The 25,971-nt window shown below is 36.0% G+C and overlaps 1 protein-coding gene across 1 annotated transcript in view; it reads left to right on the top strand.

The window, feature by feature from the left end:
* ZCWPW2 (zinc finger CW-type and PWWP domain containing 2) overlaps positions 1–25,746 on the top strand; it is a 124,346-nt gene extending 98,600 nt beyond the window's left edge. The window contains exons 6-9 of the mRNA XM_006153300.3: positions 2,595–2,653; positions 3,776–3,843; positions 21,364–21,488; positions 25,556–25,746. Coding sequence (XP_006153362.1) covers positions 2,595–2,653; positions 3,776–3,843; positions 21,364–21,488; positions 25,556–25,717 — 414 coding nt within the window. The 3' untranslated portion in view covers positions 25,718–25,746. The remainder of the gene's footprint in view (positions 1–2,594; positions 2,654–3,775; positions 3,844–21,363; positions 21,489–25,555) is intronic.
* The last annotated feature ends 225 nt before the right edge of the window (positions 25,747–25,971 follow it).

The raw sequence follows: 25,971 nt of genomic DNA, 5'->3' as shown, positions 1-25,971 counted from the left end.
ATATGTATGGCTACTTTCTTCAATTATAGTTTTGTTGGGTATAGTTTAATTGAAGATATATTCCTAGGTAATAATTCTTGATATATCTTTTACTTTCTAGTTGTAATTCCTGTATAGTCTGTCTTTTCCATCTGTTTGCTTTTATAGTATCCACTTTTCAATATTACTGTATGCAATTTTACCATTATGTATCATTACATAGGTTTTCATTGATCTTGCCTAGTACTATTGGTTTCTACAATTTTATATATTTAATTATTTTTTTCTTTTCTCTTTCTCTCCTTTTTTTTTTTGCCTTACGGCATGTGTGTTTGCCTCCAGGGAGAGAGGAGAGAGAGAGAGACAGACACAGTGAGAAAGAAAATGAGAAATCACCCCCCAGGACGGATGGCCATGTTGCAATCCCTTCTCCTCTAATGATCCTGGGCACACATGCACATGCGCCTGGCGTGATTTTGAAGCCACTGGGTCCCAGATTCAAACCACAGTCAGCCATGTGGGAGTCCAGTGATGTAACCACTACACCATCTGCTGGTCTCTTATATATTTAATACTGAAAACTTGTTATTTATTATCACTTCAAATATTTTCTCTTCCCTTTTCTTTCTATATAGTCCTTATGGAATTCCTTTTAGAAGTATACTTGACCTCATCATTTAATTCTACATGACTCTGTGTGTGTGTGTGTGTGTGTGTATGGGTGTGTGTGTGTGTGTTTGTGCGAGACTTCTGATTTACATATAATAATTGTACATTATTGTGGGATAGTGATTTTTTAGAGTATGCATGTAGTGTGTAATAATCAAATCAGGGATGTAGGCATAACCATTTTATTCAACATTGAGCATTACATATATGCAGATTTCATAATAGTTCTAAGAATTTCTTTTGGAGCATATTGTGAATTGTCAACATTTTTTACTCTGCTATAATACACCATTCCAACCTATTCCACTTATTTACATTCATTCTTATGTCTGTTAATCATTTTTTCCTGAATGCCCCACCCACCCCATGCAGCTTTGGCATGATATTTTACAAAATGAACATAGCTTTGTAACCAGCACAGATCAAGAAACAAAAGATTTCCAGAACTCCAGAAGTGCTCTCTGGTCTCTTCAAGTTGTGCTCCCCACCTTCAAGGGTAACCATTGTCCTGACTTAAAGCGCCATGACTTTGCCTATTGTTGAATTTTATGGCAACTGAATTGTACAGTGCAAATATAATATCTAATGGGTTATATTCTTCTCCAGATAACCTATATGCCCTTACTTTTAATACTTCTGAAGTAGTAGCATTAAAGATCCTCTGTAAGTCTTTATATTAAATGGTTGACCTTCGTACTTAACTTCTATGTTAGTAATTTTAGGAATCTTAGACAAGTTTTCATGTTAATGATTTGGTTTAAAAATCCTGTTCTCAAAAGACATAAGTTCAGATTTTTAACTTTGGATATAGGTCTAGAGTTTCTGTTCTTTTAGGAGTATTGCTCTTTTCCACATGAGTTCTCCTGTCAGACTATATGCTACTTAGTTGTTTTTGTGTCCTGGTGAGTAAAGTTTTACCTATTCTGTTTTTATGGACCAAAAAAAAAAAAAAATCCTTTAAGTCTTCAAGCTTTATGGAGTATTACTGATACAGCTGTCCAACCAGTGTCACCCCAAAACATGCATCTTGTCTTTTCTTGGACATGAAAATCTTAGCCCTAAGACCCTTTGGCCCTTTCCTGATTTACCTTGTGGGTCATTAATATGTCAGTTCCCATTTATACAGTTTTGTACTCCGTATGCCCTTTGAATCTGAATATTCTTTCTTTCTTTAAAGTCATATATGTGGGGGTCAGCAGGTGGCATGGTGGTTAAGGTGCTGGACGCCCACATGCCTGACTGCTGCTGGAGTCCTAGACCTGGCAGCTTGCTTTCTCACTTCTCTTTCTCTGTTTCTCTTTGTCTCTCCTTGGTGAGCACAAATTGAAAATAATAACAATAATAAATAAAATTAAATAATTTTTTAAAGTCATATATATGTATAAAACAAGTTACTTGGACTTGTCCTATAGCCTAATAGTTAAGGGATCCAGATCCCACATGGGTAACCATGGTTCTAGTCAGAGGCCCAGTGGCTTAAAAATTATGCCAGACATGTACCAAATTCCTATAGGAAGGAGAAATGGATGAGAAAGGATTGTGGAGTGATCACATCTCAATCAGGGGTGCTTTTTCCCTCTTTGCCTTTCTCTCTTTCTTTGGTGAGCACAGGTATCCTATGGCAATTTAAGAAAAAGCTTATAGTTATTAAGTATTCGTATGTGTTTGTGGAGGTGAACAGCCATGAAGGGGTGGATAATATAGAAATAGGCATCCATATGAGATTGGTCTGTCAGTACTTGATGTGGAACAGATGTTGAGCAGTTGCAATTGCAGTGACTGTGCACTAGTTGACTAGCTTGCCAGGCGTTTAAAGCTGTTGACCACAGGGCATTATTTTTTTCCAGCAGTAGGAGAGGTTAAATTACTTGGGCTGTGTAAGAATCATTATTTTACTGAGCTGATCCAGTTTTATATAAACTAACTCAACTGTTGGTGTTTTATAGGTGCAAGTTTCAAAAAATAAAATTGAGAAGAAAAAGCCCAAATTTAGAAAACAGAAAAGGTATGTTTTTTAAAATTAAAATGTATTATGATAAAATTAAAATATATGTATGTATTACATGATATTTCCTTGATTCTTAATTTTGTTAAGATAAAATTGAAATATATGTATGTATTACATATTTCCCTGATTCTTAATTTTGTTAAACTAAGAAAACATTGTGCTTAAAATTTTCTAAAAGAATCAATAAGTAGTAGTTTTAGAAGTCTTACTTTTATATAAATATCTTAAACCAGAACTTTTCATCATTAATATCATGTAAGTAACCAGAAGAGAATTAGGTTTTTAATTTAAAAATAGGTACTACAAACAAAGAGGCCTTCACAAATGAACTAATAAGCTACTGGTTACAAATTTTGGTATTTATCACTGAATCAGCCATAGTTTATTTTTTTAAAGAATAATGATCATTGCTGTTTTAAAAGGAGTCCTCATCAAAAACAAGACTAACACTGTTAAATAGTCCTCTTTTTCTTTGTGCTTTTGCGGAAGATGAATACTGGATTTTAAAAATGGACTTTCACTGCCTTACTTGAGCTACACTTCCTCCTAACTCCATCAAATAGGAAGTATATCGTAATTATTCCCATTTAAAAGATGAAGAATTTGTAGCTTTGAGAAATGAAGTAATATAAGATTTTATGGTTAGAGGAAAATGAATTTGAACAAATGTCTTCTGACTCAAAATCAGCAACATAGTATTGGGAAATAGCATGAATTTTGGAGTCTGACAGAATTTAGTTCTGTCATGTTCAACCACTTAACCTGTGTTGTCAATTTTTCATTTTCTCTAATATCTCAGATTTGTCAACTTTCTATTTCTTTATATAATGAAAACAATGACTTGATAGGTTTTATGGAGAAGGATTATATGGAAAGACCTGCTTAAGGTGCTTGTAAATCATTAGTGCCTGACGCCTAGTGAGAGTTCAGATTATTAGTCCCCTTTGCTTTTTCACTGCGTCACAGTGTCTTACTGTATAAAACGACCAAGAGAAGGTACCTGAAAATAGAGAAACACATATTCATAATCTGTAATTACCAATGAATATACTTGAATGGTCATTTAAATATGTATCATTTTTATCTTTTGAAACTAAATCTGTCAAATTATTTTCCTAGGAAAGGAAATTTAAAATGCTCTTTGGAAAATGTTTGCTCAGATGATGCCTTATCAAAGGAAAACATGGGTAAGTGAAGGCCTGTCTTGCTTTTAGCCCTTTCACTTGTATTTAATTTTACAAAACGTACCAGTAGTTCTTCAAAGAAAAGAAAATCTGTGTGTGTGTGTGTGTGTGTGTGTGTGTGTGTGTGTCTAACATTAATGTTTCACTCTGGTATTGATTTACATTACTGAGGCTTTTCAGTTGTCCTTAGGTTACCTTTTTGGTTACCTCTTCCCTTTGCCTCACATAATCAGTTCATATATTCCTGTATAAAAGCAAAAGTTTGTGTATCTGTGAACTGAATTTACTCTAGCAGTTCCTGGCACAGTCGCTGAGGGCTCTAACTCTTGAGAGCCTTCTCCCCTCCAACCTAACACAGGACACTACAGAAGCAGCCACTGCAGCTGGGGGCATCCACTGCCTGGACAGAACTCTTCCATGCAGTACATTAGTGAGCACATCTCAGTAGTTATCCAGACAAAGGGAAACCACTTCAGCAGTCTCACGTTCAAAAGGTAATTGTTAAAATCAATTCATCTGATCTTTGTTTTAATCCACCCTCCACAAAGAACTAAAGAGCTAGAATATCCTATCTACTATTTATTGCAAGAGCTGATTTTCTTCCTGAAGACACATTTCTTTTTCAAGTTGAATCTTCCTTGAGTTCTTTATTCCCTACCCACATTTCTGTGGCTACCTAATTCAAGCCTATGATAGCTCTCATTTCTTCATAGCTTAAAATAGGATTAGTCTTGGACCAATTGATAGAAGACAAGTTATACCATATTCTTGAATCCAGTCCCACATCTTGGACGTGCTTTTCATACTCTCCCAGTTGCTAAAGTTTCCCAGAAGTTTTCTGTTCCATGTTTTCTATCCCAGTATTGGCTTTATGTGGCAGTCATTATTGTTTTTCTTTACCTTAGAGATCAGGAGCAGAGCTAAATAAGTACAACTAGTTTATCTATCCAAGTATTAGTTTCCTCGCCTGTGGAAAAAGAGAAGTACTAGAATCCCTCGTATTCAACAAACATAGGACCTGTTTCTCCACATTAATAGAAAAAGCTGAAAAATTATTAAGTAATTTAAGCCATATGCCCATGGATATATGAAGATTTAATCTAAGAAATAAATCTTCATGGAACATTGCCTACATTTGGGGGAAAATTGCTGCCAGGAATATTATATATTATATTTGTATTTTGTCCTAACTTATCTTTTCAATATCTGAGCTAAGAAAATATATCTATGATGACATAATGATAATAGCATAATGATGATGATGATCAATACCTATAATAACTATGTTTTTTACTGTTCTAAATACTTCATATATATATTTATGTGTGTGTGTGTGTGTGTGTGTATGTGTGTGTGTGTATATATGTATATATATATATTTACCTATTGTAACACAAGATCTGTACAAGGTAGATATAAAGTAAATATTTCATTTCTCCCATTTTATTATTTTTTAAATTTTAATTTATTTTATACATTTAGTCACTATGCATCACTTAACTTGTAAATTTATCCAACATGAATACACTTCATACCAGTCCAGTTGAGGATACTATACATATTGTCATCAATAGATAATGATCTATTTTTGTGTCCCATAAATGTCTTGCCTCTTTATTTTCCTCCTTAATTTCTTTTCTCCTACTCTCTCCATTCTTCCACCGTCTTCCCACACTGTCTCCAGTATCCATAACCATTTTTCATGCTTTTATATCCTCTCAGCTTTCAGATTCTACCATATTCTTAATATTATGTGGATAGTTGGTATATATTAAGAGAGACATGTCTCTTTAATAGCCTGGCTTGCTTCATTCAACTGTAACTCTTCCATCTTCATTCACTTTCTATCAAATACCAGGATCTTGTTGTTCTTTATGGCAGAGTAGTATTCCATAGAGTATATATGCCACACTTTTTAATCCATTCATCTGTTTGTGGACCTTTGGCTTAGTTGCATGTCTTAGCATTTGTGAATAATGCCAAAATAAACATAGGTGGACAAGCACTTTGCCAACTGAGCATTCTCCTATCCTTTGGGCATAGAATTGCTGGATTGTATGGTAGTTCTATTTGTAGATCTTTGAGGGACCTCGTATTGTTCTCTATGGTGGCTGGACCAATTTAGATTCTCATCAACAGTGTAGGAGAGTTCCCCTTTCACCATAGCCCTGTCAGCACTTACCATCTTTTGTTGCTGTTGTTGTTAAATCTTAGCCTTTCTAATTGGGGTAAGGTGGTATCTCATTGTGGGTTTGACCTGCATGTCCCTTATGATGAGGGATGTTGAACATTTTTTTCATAGGCTTTTTGACTTTTCATTTGTCTTTTTTAGAGAGTTGTCTGTTCAGCTCATTTCCCCATCTTTTTATTGGATATTTTATTGGGTAAGCCACATGAGTTCCTTTAGATTCTGGTTATCAGTCCCCTATCTGAGGCATAGATTACGAAAATATTCTCCCATTTTGAGGGTTATTGATTCTGTGTCTTTTGCTGTGCAGAAACTTCTTAATCGGATGTAACCTCAATTCAGGGATGTCCTTCCACTTCTTTGTGTCATTTTCAGTTTCTTTTCTAAGATTGTCATAGTTTTCCTTATATGGGTCTTTGACTTCCTTGGTTAGATTTATTCCTAGGTATCCTATACTTTTTGTGGTTATGGTGAATGGAATTTCTTCAGTCCTACCTCCATCTGCTTGTTGTTCATATATAGAAATGCTATAGATGTTTTTATGTTGATTTTTGTATCCTGCCACTTTACTGTATTCATTTATCACTTCCAGGAGTTTTTCTGTTTTCTAACTGCATTGGCTAGGACTCGCAGCACTGTATTGAAAAGAAGTAGAGAAAGTGGGCAGCCTTGTCTTGTGCCAATTTTTAGTGGAAAAACTAAGTTTTTTCTTCATTCATTTTTTTAAAACTAATTTTTTAAAATTTTATTTTATTCATTGTCATTATTTTACTTTACTATTTTGAAGTTGAGCAGAGAGACAGAGAAAGAGAAGGAAAGTGAGAAAGAAAGATGCCAAGTCCTGGATTCTAACTGTGGTCAGCTGTGTGAGAGTCCAGCCGCCTTAACCACCACACCACCTGCCAGCCCCTTTTTGTCTCTCCTTACATTTTTTCTTAAAGTCTGTTTTGTCTGAAATCAGTATCATGACTCAAACCCTTTTTCGGTTTCCATTTGCATGGAATACCTTTTAGCCCTTCACTTTTAGTCTATGTATGTCTTTATCCATGAGGTGCATTTCTTGTAGGTTTTTTTGTTTGTTTTTTAATTCATTCAGCCAGTTTGTGTCTCTTGATTGGGGAATTTAATCTATTAACATTCAACGTTTTTACTGATATTTCCGAACTTTCCTGTTGACCATCTTCCTGGGCTTTTTGATGGTTGTTCTTTTATTTCTGTCTGTTCTCTTTAGCTTTCTTGGTATAGCATTCCTTCAGCACTTCTTGAAGAGCTGGTCTTCTGTTGGTAAATTCTTTCAGGCTTTGTTTACCTGAGGATGTTTTTTTATCTTTTCTTTCCATTTGAAGAATAATCTTGCTGGGTATAGTAATCTTGGTTGAAATTGTTTTTCTTTTAATACTTTGAATATATTTTCTTATTCTTTCCTTGCTTGCATTGTTTCTGCTGAGACATTCAATGTTAGCCTGATGGAATACTCTTTGTAAATAACTTGATATTTATTGCCATTTTTTTTGTTTGTTTCTGCATAAGCATTTTTTAATTAATTAATTTACTGTCATTCACTGTATATCAATACAGTATACAAAATGAGATTTTTCTATCCTGTATACATTGTATATTGGCTCAATCAAGGATATTATCATACAAGTTATCATCAACAAAAAAATTTCTATTGCTTGTTTCTTATAAATTTTGCCTTTTTAACCTCCCTTGATTCCCTACTCCTCACCCTCTGCCAACTCCCCCCTTCTCCCATACTGTCTCTGGTATGTACAATTGTTTTTCATGCCTTTTTTTCACATTTTACTGATTCACTAAGGATCTTAATTAATTTAAACACTTTCAATAGCAAGCATAGCTGATATATACATATTTATGAATGCATGTCTGACTTCAGGCATAAACCTCAGAGAATAAAATAAATATACTATAAAGTAGCACCTCACTGGGGATATATAGCTTACTACAGTCATTAAATAGGTATTAACAGGTGTTTTGCTGAGACTAAGTTTTTTGTTTGGTTTTGAGAGGTTTTTGCTATAGGGCACATGCGCTTACCAGAAAGAGAGACAGAGAGATAGAAAGTGAGAAATCACCCCCCAGGGGGATGGCCATGCCACAATCCCTTCTCCTCCATTCTCCTCTTGGGATCTTGGGCACATACACACACGCGCCCAGTGTGAGTTTAAGCCACCAGGTCCGGGACTTGAACCATGGTTGACTACATGAGAGTTCAGTGACATAGCCATCACGCTAACTGCTGGTCCCAATAGGTATTTTTAATGCATTTTTAATTCCAAAAACGCTTTAGTTTTAATAGATCAAAATCAAAAATTGTTAAGAGACATTTACTTAAAACTTAAAGCCAGGAATAAAGTTAGGATTCAGTTCAAATATAAGGCAGATGAACCTATTAACAGTTCAAGAGAAGACAAAAATCCTTAAATATGGAAATCAAAGCATTGAAGAAAATCAGTAATGTTTTAGTCTAAAGTAAAAAAATTCTATTTTACTAGTTCAGACTCATGTAATTAATCTCTCTTCTATTGCATTTGCAGTGTTACTGTGGTCTGATCTTTTCATTTAAACTCTGGAGGTTAACATTCAACTCCAGACTTGTCTCTACCACTGGGCTGGCCATTCTCCTGGTTGGTTCTTGTACTCATATTTCTGTGTGTTCAACTTTAGTTTTCCTGGTATAGCACTCCCTTAAGCACTTCTTGGAGATTTGGTCTGGTGTTGGTAAATTCTTTCAGGTTTTGTTTATCTAAGAATGTTTTCGTCTTTTTTTTTTTCCCTATATGAAAGATAATCTTGACTATAGCTGAGTGTAGTATTCTTGGTTGAAATTGTTTTTCATTTAACATTTTGAATATATTTTCCCATTCTTTCCTTGCTTGCATTATTTCTGAAGAGAGATCCAATGTTAGCCTTATGGGATATCCTTTGAAAGTAACTTGATGTTTCTCTCGCCTATTTTAGTATCTTGTCTCTGTAGTTTTGGTCAGTCTGGCTATGATGTGTCTCTGGGGAATATCTTTATTGGTCGATTCTATGTGGAGTCCTTTGTATTTCTTAGGTCTGAATATTTGATTGCCTCTCTAGGTTTGGAAAGTTTTCTTCCAGGATCTCATGGAATAGATTATCAATGATTAATTTCTTCACCTTCTGGTATACCGTTGAGCCAGATGTTTGGGTGTTTAATGGTATCTAGTATTACTCATAAGTTATTCTCATTTTTGGGAGGTTATTTTCTCAGTTTTTTTGGTGAACTTTTCTAGGTCAGAGGTTCTATCTTCTACATCTAAGATTCGATCTTCTGCATGATCTAATCTGCTTTTGCTATTTTCAAGGGAAGTATTTATTTCCTTTATTATAGCCTTCATCTCTAACAATTCTGTTTGATTCTTTTTTATGATGCGTATCTCCTCTTTCAGATCATGGTAGAACTTCCTCACCTCCTATAACTCGGTGTCTCTTTTCTCCTGCCTCTTCTGGTGTTTGTTGATTCTATTCTCTTGCATCTCTGTTAGCTTTGTCACTATGAATATCTTAAATTCTTTATCTGACATTTCCATGAGTTCCCTTGTATTCTCCGTGGAGGAGTTATTCCTTTCCCTTACAGGAGAGATATTTTCTTGGTTTCTCGTATTTCTTGTGCATCAGTGGTGGTTTCTGGTCACCTGATGGATGATAAGTTTTGGAGTTAAAACTGACTGCTGGCTAGACTGAGGAGCAGGAGGGTGAAGTCTGGGCAGAGGTCTTCAGTGGTTGAAATCCCTGAATGGGGCCACTCAGAACTCAAATACGGATGGCTACTGATTGGCTTGTCTGACTCCTGGCTAGACTGGGGAGCAGGAGGGTGAAGTCTGGGCAGAAGGTCTTTGGTGGTTGAAATCCCTGAATGGGGCTGCTCAGAACCTGGTTCTTGCCATTTTTAGAATCTTATCTTCATCTGTGATTTTGGACAATCTGGCTCTGATGTGCTGTGGAGAAGGTCTTCTTGAGTTGATTCTATTTTGGGTTCAAGTTGGAGGTGAATTACTGTGTTCTCTTTTGGAGATGTAGTTTCTGGTTTTCTCATACCTGAGGCTTTGATTTTTAGTAATTTGGTGATGTATTCACTTTTGGATAGCTCGTTGGAGATAGCTTCAGCACCTGTGAACTCATCTGCTTTCTTTTTGCTATGAATTGCTCTGTGCTAATGTCTCTCTTGTACTGTGGTTAGCAATCTAGTACTCACAGGAGTTTTCTGTTCAGGTTTCTGAAGAAAAGTTTCTCCCTTTTTGCTGGTGGTTCTGTGAAGGGTGAGAATTCCTCTGAGGCTTACAACATTTAGATGTTTAAAAACTATAAATCTAGAACTATCTAGTTCCCTTAGGGTGGAGGCTGAGGAGCAAAATGACAATCTAAGTTGGAAGAAAGAGAAAAAATAATAGAGGGAGAAGGAAAAAGTCATGTGCCCTGCTTCCACAGTGGGTAAATTTGGCAGGAGGCTTCAGATGTAGGTGGAATTTGCTTAAGATGCCTGCAATTCCATTGCCCTATGTCAGGGAAAAGGAGTAAAGAATTAGCAAAAGAAGGGGGGGAATAGAAAAAAAAGAAAAGAAAAGAAAAAGTAAAAACTCCTGCCGTTCTAGCTCTGAGACTGAAGTTGGGCTCTGAAGTTTGAAGCTGTGGCTGGTGTCGAAATTCTGCCCTGCCTCAGATTCCCTGACTGGGCAGGGGGCTTCAGATGGAGATGCAGTCATTCATTTTTAAAAACCAAATATGGGGAACCAGCAGTTAGTGTAATGGCTATGTCACTGGACTCCCACGTAGTCGACCGCGGTTCACGTCCTGGACCCAGTGGCTTAGAACTCACGCTGGGCGCGTGTGCATGTGTACCCAAGATCCTGAGAGGAGAATGGAGGAGAAGGGATTGTGGCGTGGTCATCTCCCCTGGGGGCTGATTTCTAGCTTTCTGTCTCTATGTCTCTCTCTGTTTGTCTGGCGAGCGCACGCGCCCTATAGCAAAAACCTCTCCAAAAATAAAGAAAAGAAAAAAATAAAAACAAATATGGACTTCAATATTGAAGGTATTTTTTATTCTTCTCATTTTTTAAAAATCTTTCTCTGAGTGATGGATCAGCTGTTATGCTACCACTTTACTCTCAGCTACAAATTGAAACAAGTCAGGGAAACTGCAGTATAATCAGTATTGATAAAAGATGATTGGTTATACAATCAGCAAAGGCATTCATTTTGTCTCTATCTTGTAGAAGGTATCATTGACCAATTTTGATAGCCTAGTTTGTAGATTATAGTAACTGCTATTTCTTGAGAATTATTTTTGAACTTCAGTTTACAGTGTAGGAATACCTATTTGGAAAAGCAAACCCACATTGCTCTGGAAGCAGAAATCGACATCAGTCAAGCTGGTGTTATGAACCCTAGTTGATTTATCAAGTTACCCATTATTTTGACTGCTCTTTGATCAAAAGGCAGTATACTTTTTTTTCCAGATAACTTGAAAACGTAGAACCTACAATGCCATTTGATAATGATAATTATTATCATATATTGATTGTACTTTAGCTTACTGTTAGAAATACAAGGGTGTTTGTTTGCCATTTTTTCTTTATACCATAGCTCATAATCTGTCTTCTCAAAAGAGCATTAAGGGTTAGTTTCAGTTTCCATAGACTCAGAATGTTAAGTAAGAAAACATGTTTGTGATTGGGACTGGAATCACTGTGAAGATAATCACAAGGATTCATCTATTATGTTACTAAATAGGAGATCTCTCATAAGACAGGTTAGTTTTATTAACAAAATTTTGCCAGAAAAAAACATATATTCCTCAAGAAATTCTGATTCAATAGACATAGAGTTATATCCTTTTTTTAAAATAAACTCCCCAGGTGATTCTTAATACCCACCAAAGTTTGAATAGCACTGTTTTCCCCCCACCCCCATGAGGTTTTTGCCGTAGGGTATGTGTACTCAGCAGAGAGAGACAGACAGACAGATAGAGAGAGTGAGAGGGAAATTAAGAAATCACTCTCCAGGGGAGATGGCCATGCTGCAATCCCTTCTACTTCATTCTTCTCCTGGGATCTTGTTCATGCACCCACACATGCCTGATGTGAGTTTCAAGTCACTGGGTCCGGGACTTGAACTGCAGTTGGCCATGTGGTAGTCCAGTGACATAATGCTATGCCATCTGCTGGCCCCAAATATCACTGTTCTGAAATGTACCATTCTACACTCTGTTGTTAGACTTTAGCAATAACCATAGAATACAGATCTATGTGGATGCAAATAACATGTTAATTACAGTTTATGTTTATTTTGTATTTTTTAAGTTTTTTTAATTTTTTAAAATGTTTTTTGCCATAGGGCATGTGCACTCACAGAGAGAGACTGAGAGAGAGAAAACAAGAAACCCCCCCCCCCCCAAGGGGATGGCCACACCACAATCCCTTCTCCTCCATTCTTCTCTCGCGATTTTGGGTACTCACTGGAGTGATTTTCAAGCTGAGACTTGAACTGCAGTGGGCCACATGGAAGTTCAGTACCTTAACCACCATGCTATCTGCTGGCCCTTTAATTTATTAACTTTTTAAAAAAGAATTATGTATTTAATTTATTTATTATTACTATTATTCTTTCAATTTTCTATGAGGCACATGCACTCACCAGAGAGAGATAGAGAAATAGAGAAGTTGAGAAAGCAAGCTGCCAAGTCCAGGATTCAAATTGCAGTTAGCCATATGGGAGTCCAGTGCCTTAACCACGATGCCACCTGCTGGCTCCATTTATTAACTTTTTAATTGCCAGAGGGCACATACACTCACTAGAGAGAGAGCGAGTGAGTGAACAACTCTTATTGGAGCATAATCACACCACAGTTTTTTTCCTCCCATTCTGCATCCCATCAGGATTTTGGGCATACACACATGTGGGCCACTGTGTATTCAAGCCATGGGTAGGTACCAGGATTCTACTATCAGTCAGCCATGTGGGATCTGGCTCACAGTGCACTGTGCTTGACCACTGTGCTATGAAACTGACCCTGTTTAATTTTTAAATGAGAACTTTTTCAAAGGTGAGAAGTGGTTTATCAGAAAGCTTCTTTTGAACTGTTTTGAAAGTTTTTATGTAGAGAAAAATCTAAGATTGGCTGATAAGAGATAATTTCTAGAAAGGTTTTTGGTCTATGTCTATTTTCTTGAGTTCCTGGCCTTTAGTAGGTACACAATAAATATTTGTTGGTTGAATATAAAGGTGCTTGAGCCAAGTAATAAATTTTGACAGGAAACTTTTTTTTTTGAGCCAAAACTAATACAAAAAATATACACAAAAAATTGGTTTTCCAGTACTGTATCAATAACCAAGGAAGGAAAATATTGTTATATAATCTGTCATACCTTTATTTAACACTATTATTTAGTAACAACTTTAGGAGATTTATTTTTTTATTTTTATTTTTTTTGGAGAGGTGTTTCGCTATAGGGCGCGTGCGCTCGCCAGACAGACAGAGAGAGACATAGAGACAGAAAGTGAGAAATCACCCCCCAGGGGGGATGGTGACACCGCAATCCTTTCCCCTCCATTCTCCTCTCGGGATCTTGGGCACGCATGCACACGCGCCCGGCGTGAGTTTTAAGCCACTGGGTCCAGGACGTGACCCGCGGTCAACTACGTGGGTGTCCAGCGACATAGCCATTACGCTAACTGCTGGTTCCCGGAGAATTTTTTTTTTTAAGAATCACTTTTTATTTCACTTTATCTATCTGTCTATCTATCTATTTATTTATTTCTCTTTTCTGGATGGTTAAGATTATTAATTAGGGCAGTACATTGAGCTCCATAGAGACAGCACTTGGGTGAGTGAAAGCTAGACAGTCACTAGGTGACTGTACCTCAAGGAAAGATAACTAAACATGAGTGATGGGGATACTAAGGGGCAGAGAGGCAAAATGTCATTATATGCATTCATTGTGCACACTTGCTGGGAGGAGCACCAGAAGAAGCAACCAGATGCTTCAGTCAACTTCTCAGAATTCTCTAAGAATATTCAGAGAAGTGGAACACCATGTCTGCAAAAAAGAAAGGAAAATTTGAAGATTTGACAAAGGGGAATGAATCCTGTTATGAAAGAGAAACCTATATCCCTCCTAAAGGGGAAAGAAAAAAGAAGTTCAAGGATTCCAATGTACCCAAGAGACCTCTGTCAGCCTTTTTCTTGTTCTATTCTGAGTATCACTCCAAAATCAAAGAACATCCTAACCTATCCATTGGTGATGTTGCAAAGAAACTGGGAGAGATGTGGAATAACACTGCTTCAGATGATAAACAGCCTTATGAAAGAAAGCTTCTAAGCTGAAGGAAAAAATATGAAAAAGGATACTGCTGCATACCAAGCTAAAGGAAAGCCTGATGCAGCAAAAAAGGGAGTTGTCAAGGGTGAAAAGAGAAAGAAAGGTCCAGTCAGGGACCAGGGCAACCAGTGATGACCAGCCTACACCACACTTCTGTCTCCCAAGCTCATCTCCCAGTTGCAAAGCTAGAAAGGACAGGGGAATTGCAGGCCTCTTAATCAAACATCTTCATCTGAAGTCCCCTGCCCAGTCAGGGGACTGGGGAAGCCAGTGCTGACCAGCCCACACCACACATCTGTCTCTCAAGCCCTCTTCCCAGTCACAGAGCAAGATATGTAGGGCGTTTATTCCTCTGTTTGTGTGTGTGTGTTTCCCCTTGTTAATTCTTTACTCTCCTCTTCTCACATAGTATGGGGGATTCGCAGGCCTCTTAGTAGACATCTTCTTCTGAAGCTCCCTGTCAAATTTTCTTTCTTTCTCTCTTCTTTTTTCTCTTCCTTCCAATTTACATTGCCATTTTGCTTCTCAGCCTCTACCCCCACAGCAACCAGACAGATCTAGATTTATAGTATTCAAACATCTAAATGTTGTGAGGCTCTGAGGAGTCCTCTCGCTCCCGCTCCCCATTACTGAACCACCAGCTTAAAGGGAGAAACTCTTCTTCAGAAATGTGAACTCAGAACTCATCCTGTGGGTGCCACATTGCAAACCACAACAGAAGAGAGACATTGGCATAGAAGCAATTCACAGCAAAAGGGAAGCAAATGAATACTCAGGTGCAGAAACCTTATCCAAAATGTTATCCCAAAGTGATTACATTACCAAATGACTAAAAATTGGAGAAGAGCCCACAGTACGAGAAAACCAGAGAATATGTCTCCATCAAGAGAACACAGTAACTCGCCTCCAACTATGGAAGAAAACAGAAGTTACTGGAATGTCAAGAAAAGAATTCAGAACATCCTTGGTGACAAACTCTATGAGATATAAGAGAAAAGAGACATCAAACTCCTGAAGGTGAAAAAGTAATTTCTTGACTTGAAGGAGGAGATAGACAACATAAAAAAGAACCAAACAGCTTCTAGAGATGAAGACAGTAATGTAAGAGATCAAAATCTCCCTTGAAAGTATTCAGAGCAGTCTAGAATATGCAGAAGATAGAATCTCAGATCTCAAGACAGATCTTCATGTCTGACATAGATAAAATCAGCAAAAAAAGGAAAAGAAATTTTTTAAAATGAGGACAATATATGGGAAAGTGCTAAACATCATGAACACCCAAATATCTAGTAATAGGTATTCTACAGTTGAAGAATCAGAAAGGTGCACAGAAGATATATTCCATAAAATACTTGCAGAAAACTTTCCATATATGGAGAAACTTTCAAACATTCAGACCCAAGAAATACAAAGGACCCCAGGTAGAATCAACCCAAGAAGATCCACTCCATGGCACATCATAGCCAAAATCCACAGACAGGATTCTAAGATTGGCAAGAGAGAATAATCAAGTCATGTACAAAGATTATTCTATTAGGCTAACATCAGATCTCTCATCTGAAACAGTGCAGACAAGAAAAGAATGGGAGGACATATTCAAAACACTAAAAGATAATCAATTTCAACCAAGAATTCTATACCTGGCAAGATTATCCTTCACATTGGGAAGAAGAGAGAAAAATATCAGATAAACAAAATCTGAAAGAATTTACCAATACTACACTAGCTCCTCAAAAAGTACTGAAGGGAGTGCTATACTAGGAAAACTGGAGAGAGACAAACAGAAATAACAGAACAACAACAACAAAGCCACGATAATGGCTAACAAAATGAGAGACACAAGTCTACAATTGTCTATAATAACGTTGAATAGTAATGGATTAAATTCTCCAATCAAGAAACAAGACTGGCTGAGTGGATTAATAAAAAAACAAACAAACAAACAAAAAACCCAAAAAACAGAAACCCTCTATCTGCTGCCTATGAGAAATACACTTCATGAATAAAGATACATATAGATTAAAGAGAAGGACTGGAAAAAGATGTTCCAAACAAATGGAAACCAAAAAAGAGCTGGACTTGTGATACTGATTTCAGGCAAAAATAGTAAAGTTGTTCTTACAAAGTTGTAAGAAGAGAAAAAGAAGGGCATTATATAGTAGTAAAAGGGCTCATACATCAAGGAGATATAACACTTATGAATATCTATTCACCCAAATACATGAAATAAAGTCTCCTAGAGCTACAAGGGGATATAATCTGCAACACACTAATTGTTAGGGATCTCAACACCCTACTATCTCCCTTGAGCAGACTGTCTAGTCAGAAAATAAGCAAAGAAATATAGGATCTAAATGATACCACAAATTGAATGGGCTTGGCAGACATCTATAGAACTTTCTACCCAGATACCACAAAATATACATCACTTCTGCATGGAGCTTTTTCAAAGATTGTACACATTATAGGACACAGAACAAACGTTTACTAATTCAAAGGCATAGAAACTATATCCAACAGCTTCTCTGACCATTATGGAATTGAACTTGAAACTTCAGTTAAAAATAAAACAAAAACTCAAAAAATACATGAACACATACCAACTAAACAACCTACTCCTGAATGCCTTTACAACTAGTAAAGAAATTAAGACTGAAATGAAAAGATTCATTGAAACCAGTGATAATGAGTACATGAGTTTTCATAACCTATGGGACACAGCAAAAGGAGTTATAAGAGGAAAGTTCATAGCAATTAGTACATGTAAGAAAAAGATGGAAAGGTGGCACATAGACAGACAACTAGCACTATGCCTCATGACCTTGGAAAACCAACAACAAAATGCTCGGAGTAAAGAATTAATAAAGATTCAAGCAGAAATAAAAGAAATAGAGAATAAATGAACTATACAAAAAATAATTGAAACCAAAACCTGATTCTTTGAAAAGGTAAACAAAATTGACACACTGTTAGCTAGACTGATTAAGAAGGAGAAAGAAAGGAATCAGATAAACTAAACGCACATGAAACAGGCAACATTACAAAAGATATAACAGAGGATCAGCAGGTGGTGTGGTAGTTACGGCTCAACGCTCCCACATGGCTGACAATGGTTCGAGTCCCAGACCTGGTGGCTTGCTTTCTCACTTTCCCTCTTTCTCTCTGTATCTCTTTCTGGTCAAATTAAAATAAATGAATAAACAAAATTAAATAAATAATTCTTGAAAGAAAAAAAAAAAAAGACCTAACAGAAATACAAAAACATCCTTGGAGAATCCTATGAGTGACTATACACCAACAAATAAGAAAACTTGGACAGGATGGACAAATTCCTGGACACATATATTCTACCAAGATTGAATCAGGAAGACATAGAAAGCCTGAATAGGTCCGTAACAAGCAATGAAACTGATACAGTAATAAATAACCTCCCAGCAAAGAAAGGCTCAGGTCCTGATGACTTTACTTCTGAATTCTACAAAACTTTTTTTTAAAATTATTTTATTTATTCATTTATTTCTTAATTTACCAGAGAGAGACAGAGGGTGAGAGTGAGAAAGAGAAGAAGTGAGAAAGCAAGCCACCAGATTCAGGACTTGAACCCTGGTCAGCCATGTGGGAGTGTCCAGCGCCTTAACCTCTACAAAACTTTAAAGAAGAGACAATTTAAAGCTGGTCCCTCTACAAAACTTTAAAGAAGAGATAATTCCCATTCTATTCTGACTATTTCTAAAGATCCGAAAGGAAGGAACCCTCCCAAATTCATTTTATAGCCTCCATCACTCACATCCCCAAAACAGACAATATAAGGAAAACTACAGACCAATATTTCTGATGAATATAGATGCAAATATTCTCAATAAGATACTAGCAAATCTTATCCAATAACACATAAAAAAGATTATACAGTATGACCAGGTAGCCATTATTCCAGGGAGGCAAGGGTGGCTCAACATATGCAAAACCATAAATGTAATACACCATATTAACAGAAAGAAAGATAAAAACCATATGATATCATATCAATAGATGTAGAAAAAGCATTTGGTAAATACAACATACCTTCATGATTAAAACTCTCAGTGAAATCATCACAGAAGGGTCACAATAAAAGCCACCTATGAAAAACCCTATAGCTAACATCATACTGAATGGAGAAAAGCTGAAAGCTTTTCCACTCCAAAGTATGGAAATTCAGATGCTGGATTCCACATGGCCTGCTGCTGATTTGAGTTCTTGATCTAGTCAATGTGACCAGACAAAATAATAACATAAAAGGCATTCCAACAGGGAAAGAAGAGGTAAAATTATCTCTGTTTGCAGATGACATTATTGTATACATAGAAAACCCAAAGATATCCATGAAAAAACTTCTGGAACTTATAAATCAATATAGTAACTAGTGGTAGGATACAAACACAACATATAAAAAATCTATAGCATTTCTATATATAAACAACAAGCAGACTGAGGTAGAGTTGAAGGTAATCCCATTTACCATAATCACAAAAAGTATAAGATACTTAGGAATAAATCTAACCAAGGAAGTCAAAGACCTCTACAAGGAAAGCTATGAAAAGTCTTTAAAAAGAAATAGAAAAGATAATTATAGAATTTGTCTGGAATCATGAAAGAGCCTGTATTGCCATGGAACTTCTGCCAAAGAAGAGTAGAAATCATCACACTCCCTGACTCCAAAATACATTACAAAGCTGTGATAATCAAAATAGTATGGAACTGGCACAAAAACAGACATGTGGACCAATGAAACAGTATTGAGACTCCAGAAATAAACCCCAAAACAAAAAGCCAACTGATGTTTGACAAAGGCTATCAATCAATCCAGTGGGAAAAAGAAAACCTCTGTAGCAAATGGTGCTGGAAAAACTGGGTATCCACCTGCGGAAAGATGAAACTGGACCCATATCTCTCACCATTACTAAAAATCAACTCAAAATGGATCAAAGATCTGAACCTAAGACTTCAGACTATAAAACTACTGGTGAAAATGCAGAGGAAATTCTTGAAGACATCAGAGTAGGCAAAGATTTCTTAAATAAGATCCCCAAAGCACAGACAATAATTCCAAAAGTAGACAAATGAGATTACATCAGATTAGAAGCTTCTGCTCAGCAAAAGAAACAATACAGTGAATTAACAACCCTTAAAATGGGAAAATATTTTTGTAAACTATGCCTCAGACAAAGAACAGATAATTATAATATACAGGGAACTCAAACAGCTTACCTCCCACCCCCCCTAAAAAAATCAATCTGGGGCCAGCATGTGGCTTTGTGGTTGAGGCACTGGATTTCCATACTACTGCCTATGATTTGAGTTCTAGGCCTGGTGGCTTGCTTTCTCATTCCTCCTCTCTTTTTCTGGTCAAATGAAAGAATAATGGTAATAAATAAATTCAAACAAGTAATTCTTTAAAAAAATAACCAACCCAATTAAAAGATGGCAAAATGAGCTGAATAAACAACTCTCTGAGGAAGACATATGAAAAGCCAAAAAGAATTTGAAAAAATTCTCATCATCCCTTTTCATAAGGGAGATGAAAATCAGAACCACAAGGAGATACCACCTAACCCCAGTCAGAATGGTTAAGATTAGAAAAACAAAAGATGGTAAGTGCTGATGAGGCTGTGATGAAAAATGAACTCTTCTACACTGTTTGTGAGAATGTAACTTAATACAGCCACTTGAAGAACAATATGGAGATCCCAAAGCCCTACAAATAGAACTACCATATGATCCAGTCATTATACTCCTGGGTATCTTCCCAAAGGGCAGGAGCATTCTCATTTGGAAAAGTGCTTGCACATCTGTTTATTGTGGTATTATTCACAATTGCTGAGACATGGAACCAACCCAAATGTCCACAAACAGGTAAATGGATTGAAAAAATGTGGCACATATCAACTGTGGAATACTACTCAGCCATAAAAAAAAAAAAAACAAGACCCTGGCATCTGATAGAAAGTGGATGAATATGGAAGATTTTCTGCTGAGTGAAACAAATCAGTCTATGAAAGAGACATGGTATGTCTCCACTTAATTTATACCAACTGTCCACACTTTGTGGCAGAAACTTAAAGATTGGAGGATATAGACGAATGGAAAATGGTTGCAGATACCAGCTACAGTGTAGGAAGAGGTTGGGAGCTGGAGGAGGGTGAGAGAAAGGAAATCAAAGAGAAAAATGGAGGTAAGACATCTAGTGGACACAGAAGTGGAGGATTGTTAATGATAGTGTGTATGATAACTTTAAGTGGACTGGTGCACAGTGTGCTAATGCTGGAAAAATTTATTTTATAAACTGTGTTGATGTACAGTGATTAAGGGTATAAAATAAATTGAGAAAAGAGCAAGAAAAAGGAGGAGGAAGACAAGGAAGATGAAAAGATGAGGACAAGTGGGATGATGAAGATGAAGAAGGTGATGATGAATAAGTTGGTTTTATCACAGTTTTTTTTTTCTGATCTGCAAAGCATTTAACCCTCTGTACACAACTCACTCCTTTAAAAGTCTTGAAATATTGAAATGTATAATATTTGTTTTTAAACTGTACAGTGTCTTTTGTTGTATAGTTAACACACTACTGAAAGCATCTTTAAATAGCCCTGTCCTGGTAATCTTTTCAGTAAAGCACTAACCTTGCCTGGTACAGTATGGAGATTGGAAATTGGCATGGAAATTTAAAGCAGGTTCTTGTTGGTGCAGAGCACAAATTAGTTCTATATATGATGGTAGTTTTTTCATCTTTAGTTGTCCCTGATACAGCTTACACAAAATAATTGTTGTTCTGTTAGCTGAATACCACTCTATAATTGAAAAAAAGTTGCAGCTGTTTTGTTGACATTCTGAATGCTCCTAATACAATTTATTTTTTATAAAAAAGATTATATATTAGATCAAGTTAGTAAAGATGTGCCATTTTTGCCAATATTAATTATGTTTCTTTAGTTGTTTCTGAGACAGAAGTTTTACTAAAGGAGCTGGAGCAAATGCTACAGCAAGCATTAGAACCCACAGCGACACCTGATGAGTCTGAAGAAGATCGTGGAGAGGAAATAAACAGAGGAGAAAAGGTAGTATTAATCATTATTATCAGGCTTAAATAGCATCTTTAAATTCTTTAAATGGCAGAATTGTGCATGGTTGTACATTTTAATTATATGGAAAACTTTTTCCATCTTGGATAGTTTAGCCCTTGATTATCGTGAGGTAAATAATAAACGAGTAGCCTGTTAAGAAACCAGAATACATTTATCAGTGTTTGAAGAATATCAGGTTTAGGCAGAGGAGTTCTTTTAATTTTAGATTTCTGGAGTTGGAATGAAGAAGATAGAAGGGCTTGACTGTAGCTGAGAGGGACCACTACAGAGACCTCTTTTTCAACCTGCCAATCATTTCAGATGGGAAACAGAGCCAGGATAACAGCAACTGAAAAAATCTGCACTACCTGGTTCATGTGCCAGAATCTCCTTTATGAGGACACACTTCATTATCTGCATACTGGAGACAAAATTTTTCACTGGAATCAATTTTACTATTCTTATCTACATTTGTCCTTAATTTTTTTTTTTCTATCAGCTAAGCATCTTAGTCTCAGAAAAGCCATGTGTACTTAGTTTGTTTAGTGTCTCTGCAAATAAAGTAAGGATTTTTTTTTTTTTTAAGAAAGATTGTTGCTATAGGCTGTGTGTGCTTGTGAGACAGGGAGAGACAGACAGAGAGACAGAAAACCAGAAATCACCTCCCAGGGGGGATGGCCATGCAGCAACTCCTTCTCTATTCTCCCAGGATCTTGGGCATGCACACTCATGTGCCCGTCATGAGTTTTAAGCCACTGGGGCCAGGTGCTAACCGTAGTTGTCTATGTGGAAGTACAGTGACATAACTCCTATGCCATCTCCTGGTCCCTGAAGTAAGGATTTGTGATGCAAGCCCCAGTCATTAATACAGTCATTAATAGGCGTGAGAAAAATAAGTCATAGGACAAATACTTCCATGAGGTCTTGCAAGGTATTCTCTAAACAGAAAGAAAAATGACAGTGAGGAGTTGTATTCTTAAGGTTGTACTCATTCATTCAGGCTTATAGTGAGCCCAGGGTCAAGAGTGCACAGTAACAATGACTGGAATATTAGGCCTTTATCCCAGTCTTGGTCTTGCCACCGAGGACTTACGTAATTTGGGAAAGTTGTATACGACCTACACAAGAGGATTGTTTTGAGGATAAATAAGATGAACTAGGAAAAGTGCCTTGCATAGGAACAGATAACCTAAGGTTAGCTATTATTATAGATGAGGATTGGCAATGGCAATTGCTGGAAAGAGTAAGTACTAATTTTTTTTCAAATTTTGTCTTTCTTTTACATTCTCACTTTAAGCAACTATGCATCCTTACATCCGTCTGTTCTTAAATGCAGAAAAAAAGATGGCTTTAGAGATGGACATGGTGTTTACATTTTGGCACACTGCCCAATTACATAATTTCCTTCAGAACTTCAACAAGAGTAAAGTTTTGTTGTTTTTTGTTTGTTTGTTTGTTTGTTTTTGTTTTTGTTTTTTTTTTGAGAGAGAGATTTTTGCTATATGGTGCATGCATTCCTAAAAAGACAGAGACAGAGAGCTAGAGAGCAAGAAATCACCTTGAGAGATGGCCATGTCACAATCTCTTCTCCTCCATGGTCTTCTTGGAATTTTGGGCACATACCCAGCATAATTTTCTAAATCATTAGTTTAGGACTCAAACCACGGTTGGCTGTGTAGGAGTCCAACATATTAACCACCTATTGACCCCAAAGATGATTCTCAAATACCTCCTTTATTGACATAGAGATGAAGAAAATAGACCAAACTTGCCATTTTAGAGATAGATATATTTGAAGAAAATAAAATTGAAGTTAAAAACTCCTGCTGAGTAGGGCCACCAGGTGGCGTGGTGGTTAAAGTGCTAGATTCCTATAAAGTTAAGTATGGTTCAAGTCCCAGACCCAGTGGTTTGAAAATCACACTGGGCTTGTGCGTGTGTGCCCTAAATCCCAGAAGGATGAAGGTGAAGGGACTGTGGCATGGTCATCTACCCTGGGGGCTGATTTCTCACTTTCTCTCCCACTGTCTCTCTCTCTCTCTCTCTCTCTGGCAAGTGCATGTGCCCTACAGTAAAAACCTAAAGGACAGATGAAGAAACAAAAAACTCCTACTGAATTTTAAAAAACATGTTAGTTTTCTTTATTAACAGTAGCAATACTAATTTTCAGTCAGAATTTGCATGGGTTTTAGATGCCATTTTTTTCAATTAGGTTTCCTTTCTGAAAAAATTCATTTTCTATATATGAGCCTTACCTTTTATAAAACAAGATCTAGAGATTGGTGATATACCTCTTACAGACATACAGTTAATATATATACTAATTATTCTTTTCTAGAAAAAGTGTGTTTTGTTTGAGCGCCATATGGTTTTGTGCAATGTTTTTTCAGTCCTAGCAGTTTGTCTTTTCAAAAATACAGCCAGGTGGATTTTTATAGTGATGTCCTGGAGCTTTTACAGCTACAGAATTGGCTTCTATTTTGCCATTATAACTAGTAACTTGGTAGAAGAGAAGATTACTTCTGATTTTTATTTCTTGAGATAAAATACATAGCTTTAATACATCACCAGGCAGTTGCTTACTTTTTGTTTCAGATTCTTTATTATTTTATGCTTTCAAAATGCATTTAAAAATTGTAAAAAAAATTAACTATTTCAACTTACTGCCGGCAGGTAAGTGCCTCCTGCTGACTGGTTCTTTAGCCACTCGGCACACTGAGCTTTCTAAGTCTGGCATTCATACCAGGCTCAGTGTATTTAGGGCCTGCTCACTTTTAAACGAGGAGAACAGCAATGAAACCCACTATGAAGGCTGGAGCACTTTGCAGTTTAAAAGTAAAGAAATGATCACCTCTGGGATTTCATTCTTTTTTTTTTTTTAGTTGTTGTTGTTGTTGTTGTTGTGATTACAGTTAATAACGCTTCTGAAGGCAATTCCAATTAGAAGCAGAGATATGTTTTGTTTTCAGGAGAAAAATGGCCTCTTACAAGCAAGCTAAAATGCCAAAAAGAGCCACCGGATAATGTTAAAGTCCTGAGCATGTTGATTCCCTGAGCACATTTCATAAGAGCTGTTTCCAAAGTCACTAATTTGATGATGTTTTCATCATTCATTTCACCTATGAGGTTTCAGTTTGATTATTTACGTGCATTCTCACCATTGTATGAGAGTATGAGAGTAGCAACGTGGAAAAAGGCATACACACATGGATAATCAAAACTCATTTCGATTTGCCATTGAAATACTTTGTAAGATTTTTCCCTCAGTAGAGTCACTTTCCTAATTATGTTCTTCTTTAGCTAATATTAACACTGGTTGACATGCCCTGACTTGGCAAGCAATGGAAGGAAATTAATTTTAGATTTTTATAAATCCACCTGAATAATTCACAAATTGGATAATCCTTATGAAAATAAGGCCACAAATTGGATAATCCATATGCAAACAAGGCAGAGTTTACTGAGTTACTGTTCATATTAAAAGGTACATTTTTGATATATGAAAATACTTGTATGAACTATGCGTATATTTTTTTTCTTTTGAATTACGTAGGAGGTTTACTATGCCGCTAATGAACCTTGAAATGATAAATGTCATGTGTTCAAATGTGTGTGTTTTCTCTCTAATCTAGAGAAACTATCATTATTTATATGGGGTACAGATTCTTATGAGAAGATAATCACAGAAAATGTGACTAAAACAGTTTAATATATCTATAATAATAACCTAAAAATAATTCCTTTTAAAATTATTCCCTATAATAATAATTTTAAAATAAACCAATATAGGAAACACACAAAATTAAAATCATCACAATTTTTCAAAGTATAAAATTAAAACTAAAAATGAATAATATTGGGGAATAGAGACAGAACATAAATAATAAATTATTCTTATATAATATATATACTATATATTAAACTAGATGTGACGATTTTCATTATACTGCTAACAGAAAACTTTGTATAACTATTGTAGTTTAAGGAATTATTGACTATGTTTTATTCAGATAATGAAGTAAATTTGTGGTTCTGACAAATTATATGGTTCTTTTTTGCAGTTATCTAAATGCAGCCCTGAAGCTTCTGCAGACGGTCCATTTGAAAACTACTATGAAGAGGACTATCTTATAATTGATGGGATAAAATTAAAAGCTGGAGAATGTATTGAGAATATAACAAACAAGTTTAAAGAAATAGATGCTTTAATGTCTGAATTTTAGAGCCTTATATATATTTTCAAAAGTGAATTTGGAAAACATTGACATCTTTTTATTTTCTTGAAGTCAAAACTTAAAGATATTTAGTAAAATAGTAAAATAGGTATACATTATACCAAAACTAATATTTAAAATAACTTTCTACTTTATATTTTGTGAATGTCCATGGTTTCAAGAAAGGGTTAAAATTAGAATTTAAAAACTCCTAATGTTTTTGTTGGTAGTATTTTTTCTTCTTTGCTCTGACTTTAAATATT

Source organism: Tupaia chinensis, unplaced genomic scaffold, assembly GCF_000334495.1.
Source record: "Tupaia chinensis unplaced genomic scaffold, TupChi_1.0 Scaffold000368_1, whole genome shotgun sequence".
Classification (NCBI taxonomy): domain Eukaryota; kingdom Metazoa; phylum Chordata; class Mammalia; order Scandentia; family Tupaiidae; genus Tupaia; species Tupaia belangeri.
The sequence above is the reverse complement of the archived record's forward strand: the minus strand, read 5'-3'. Positions and strand labels throughout refer to the sequence as shown.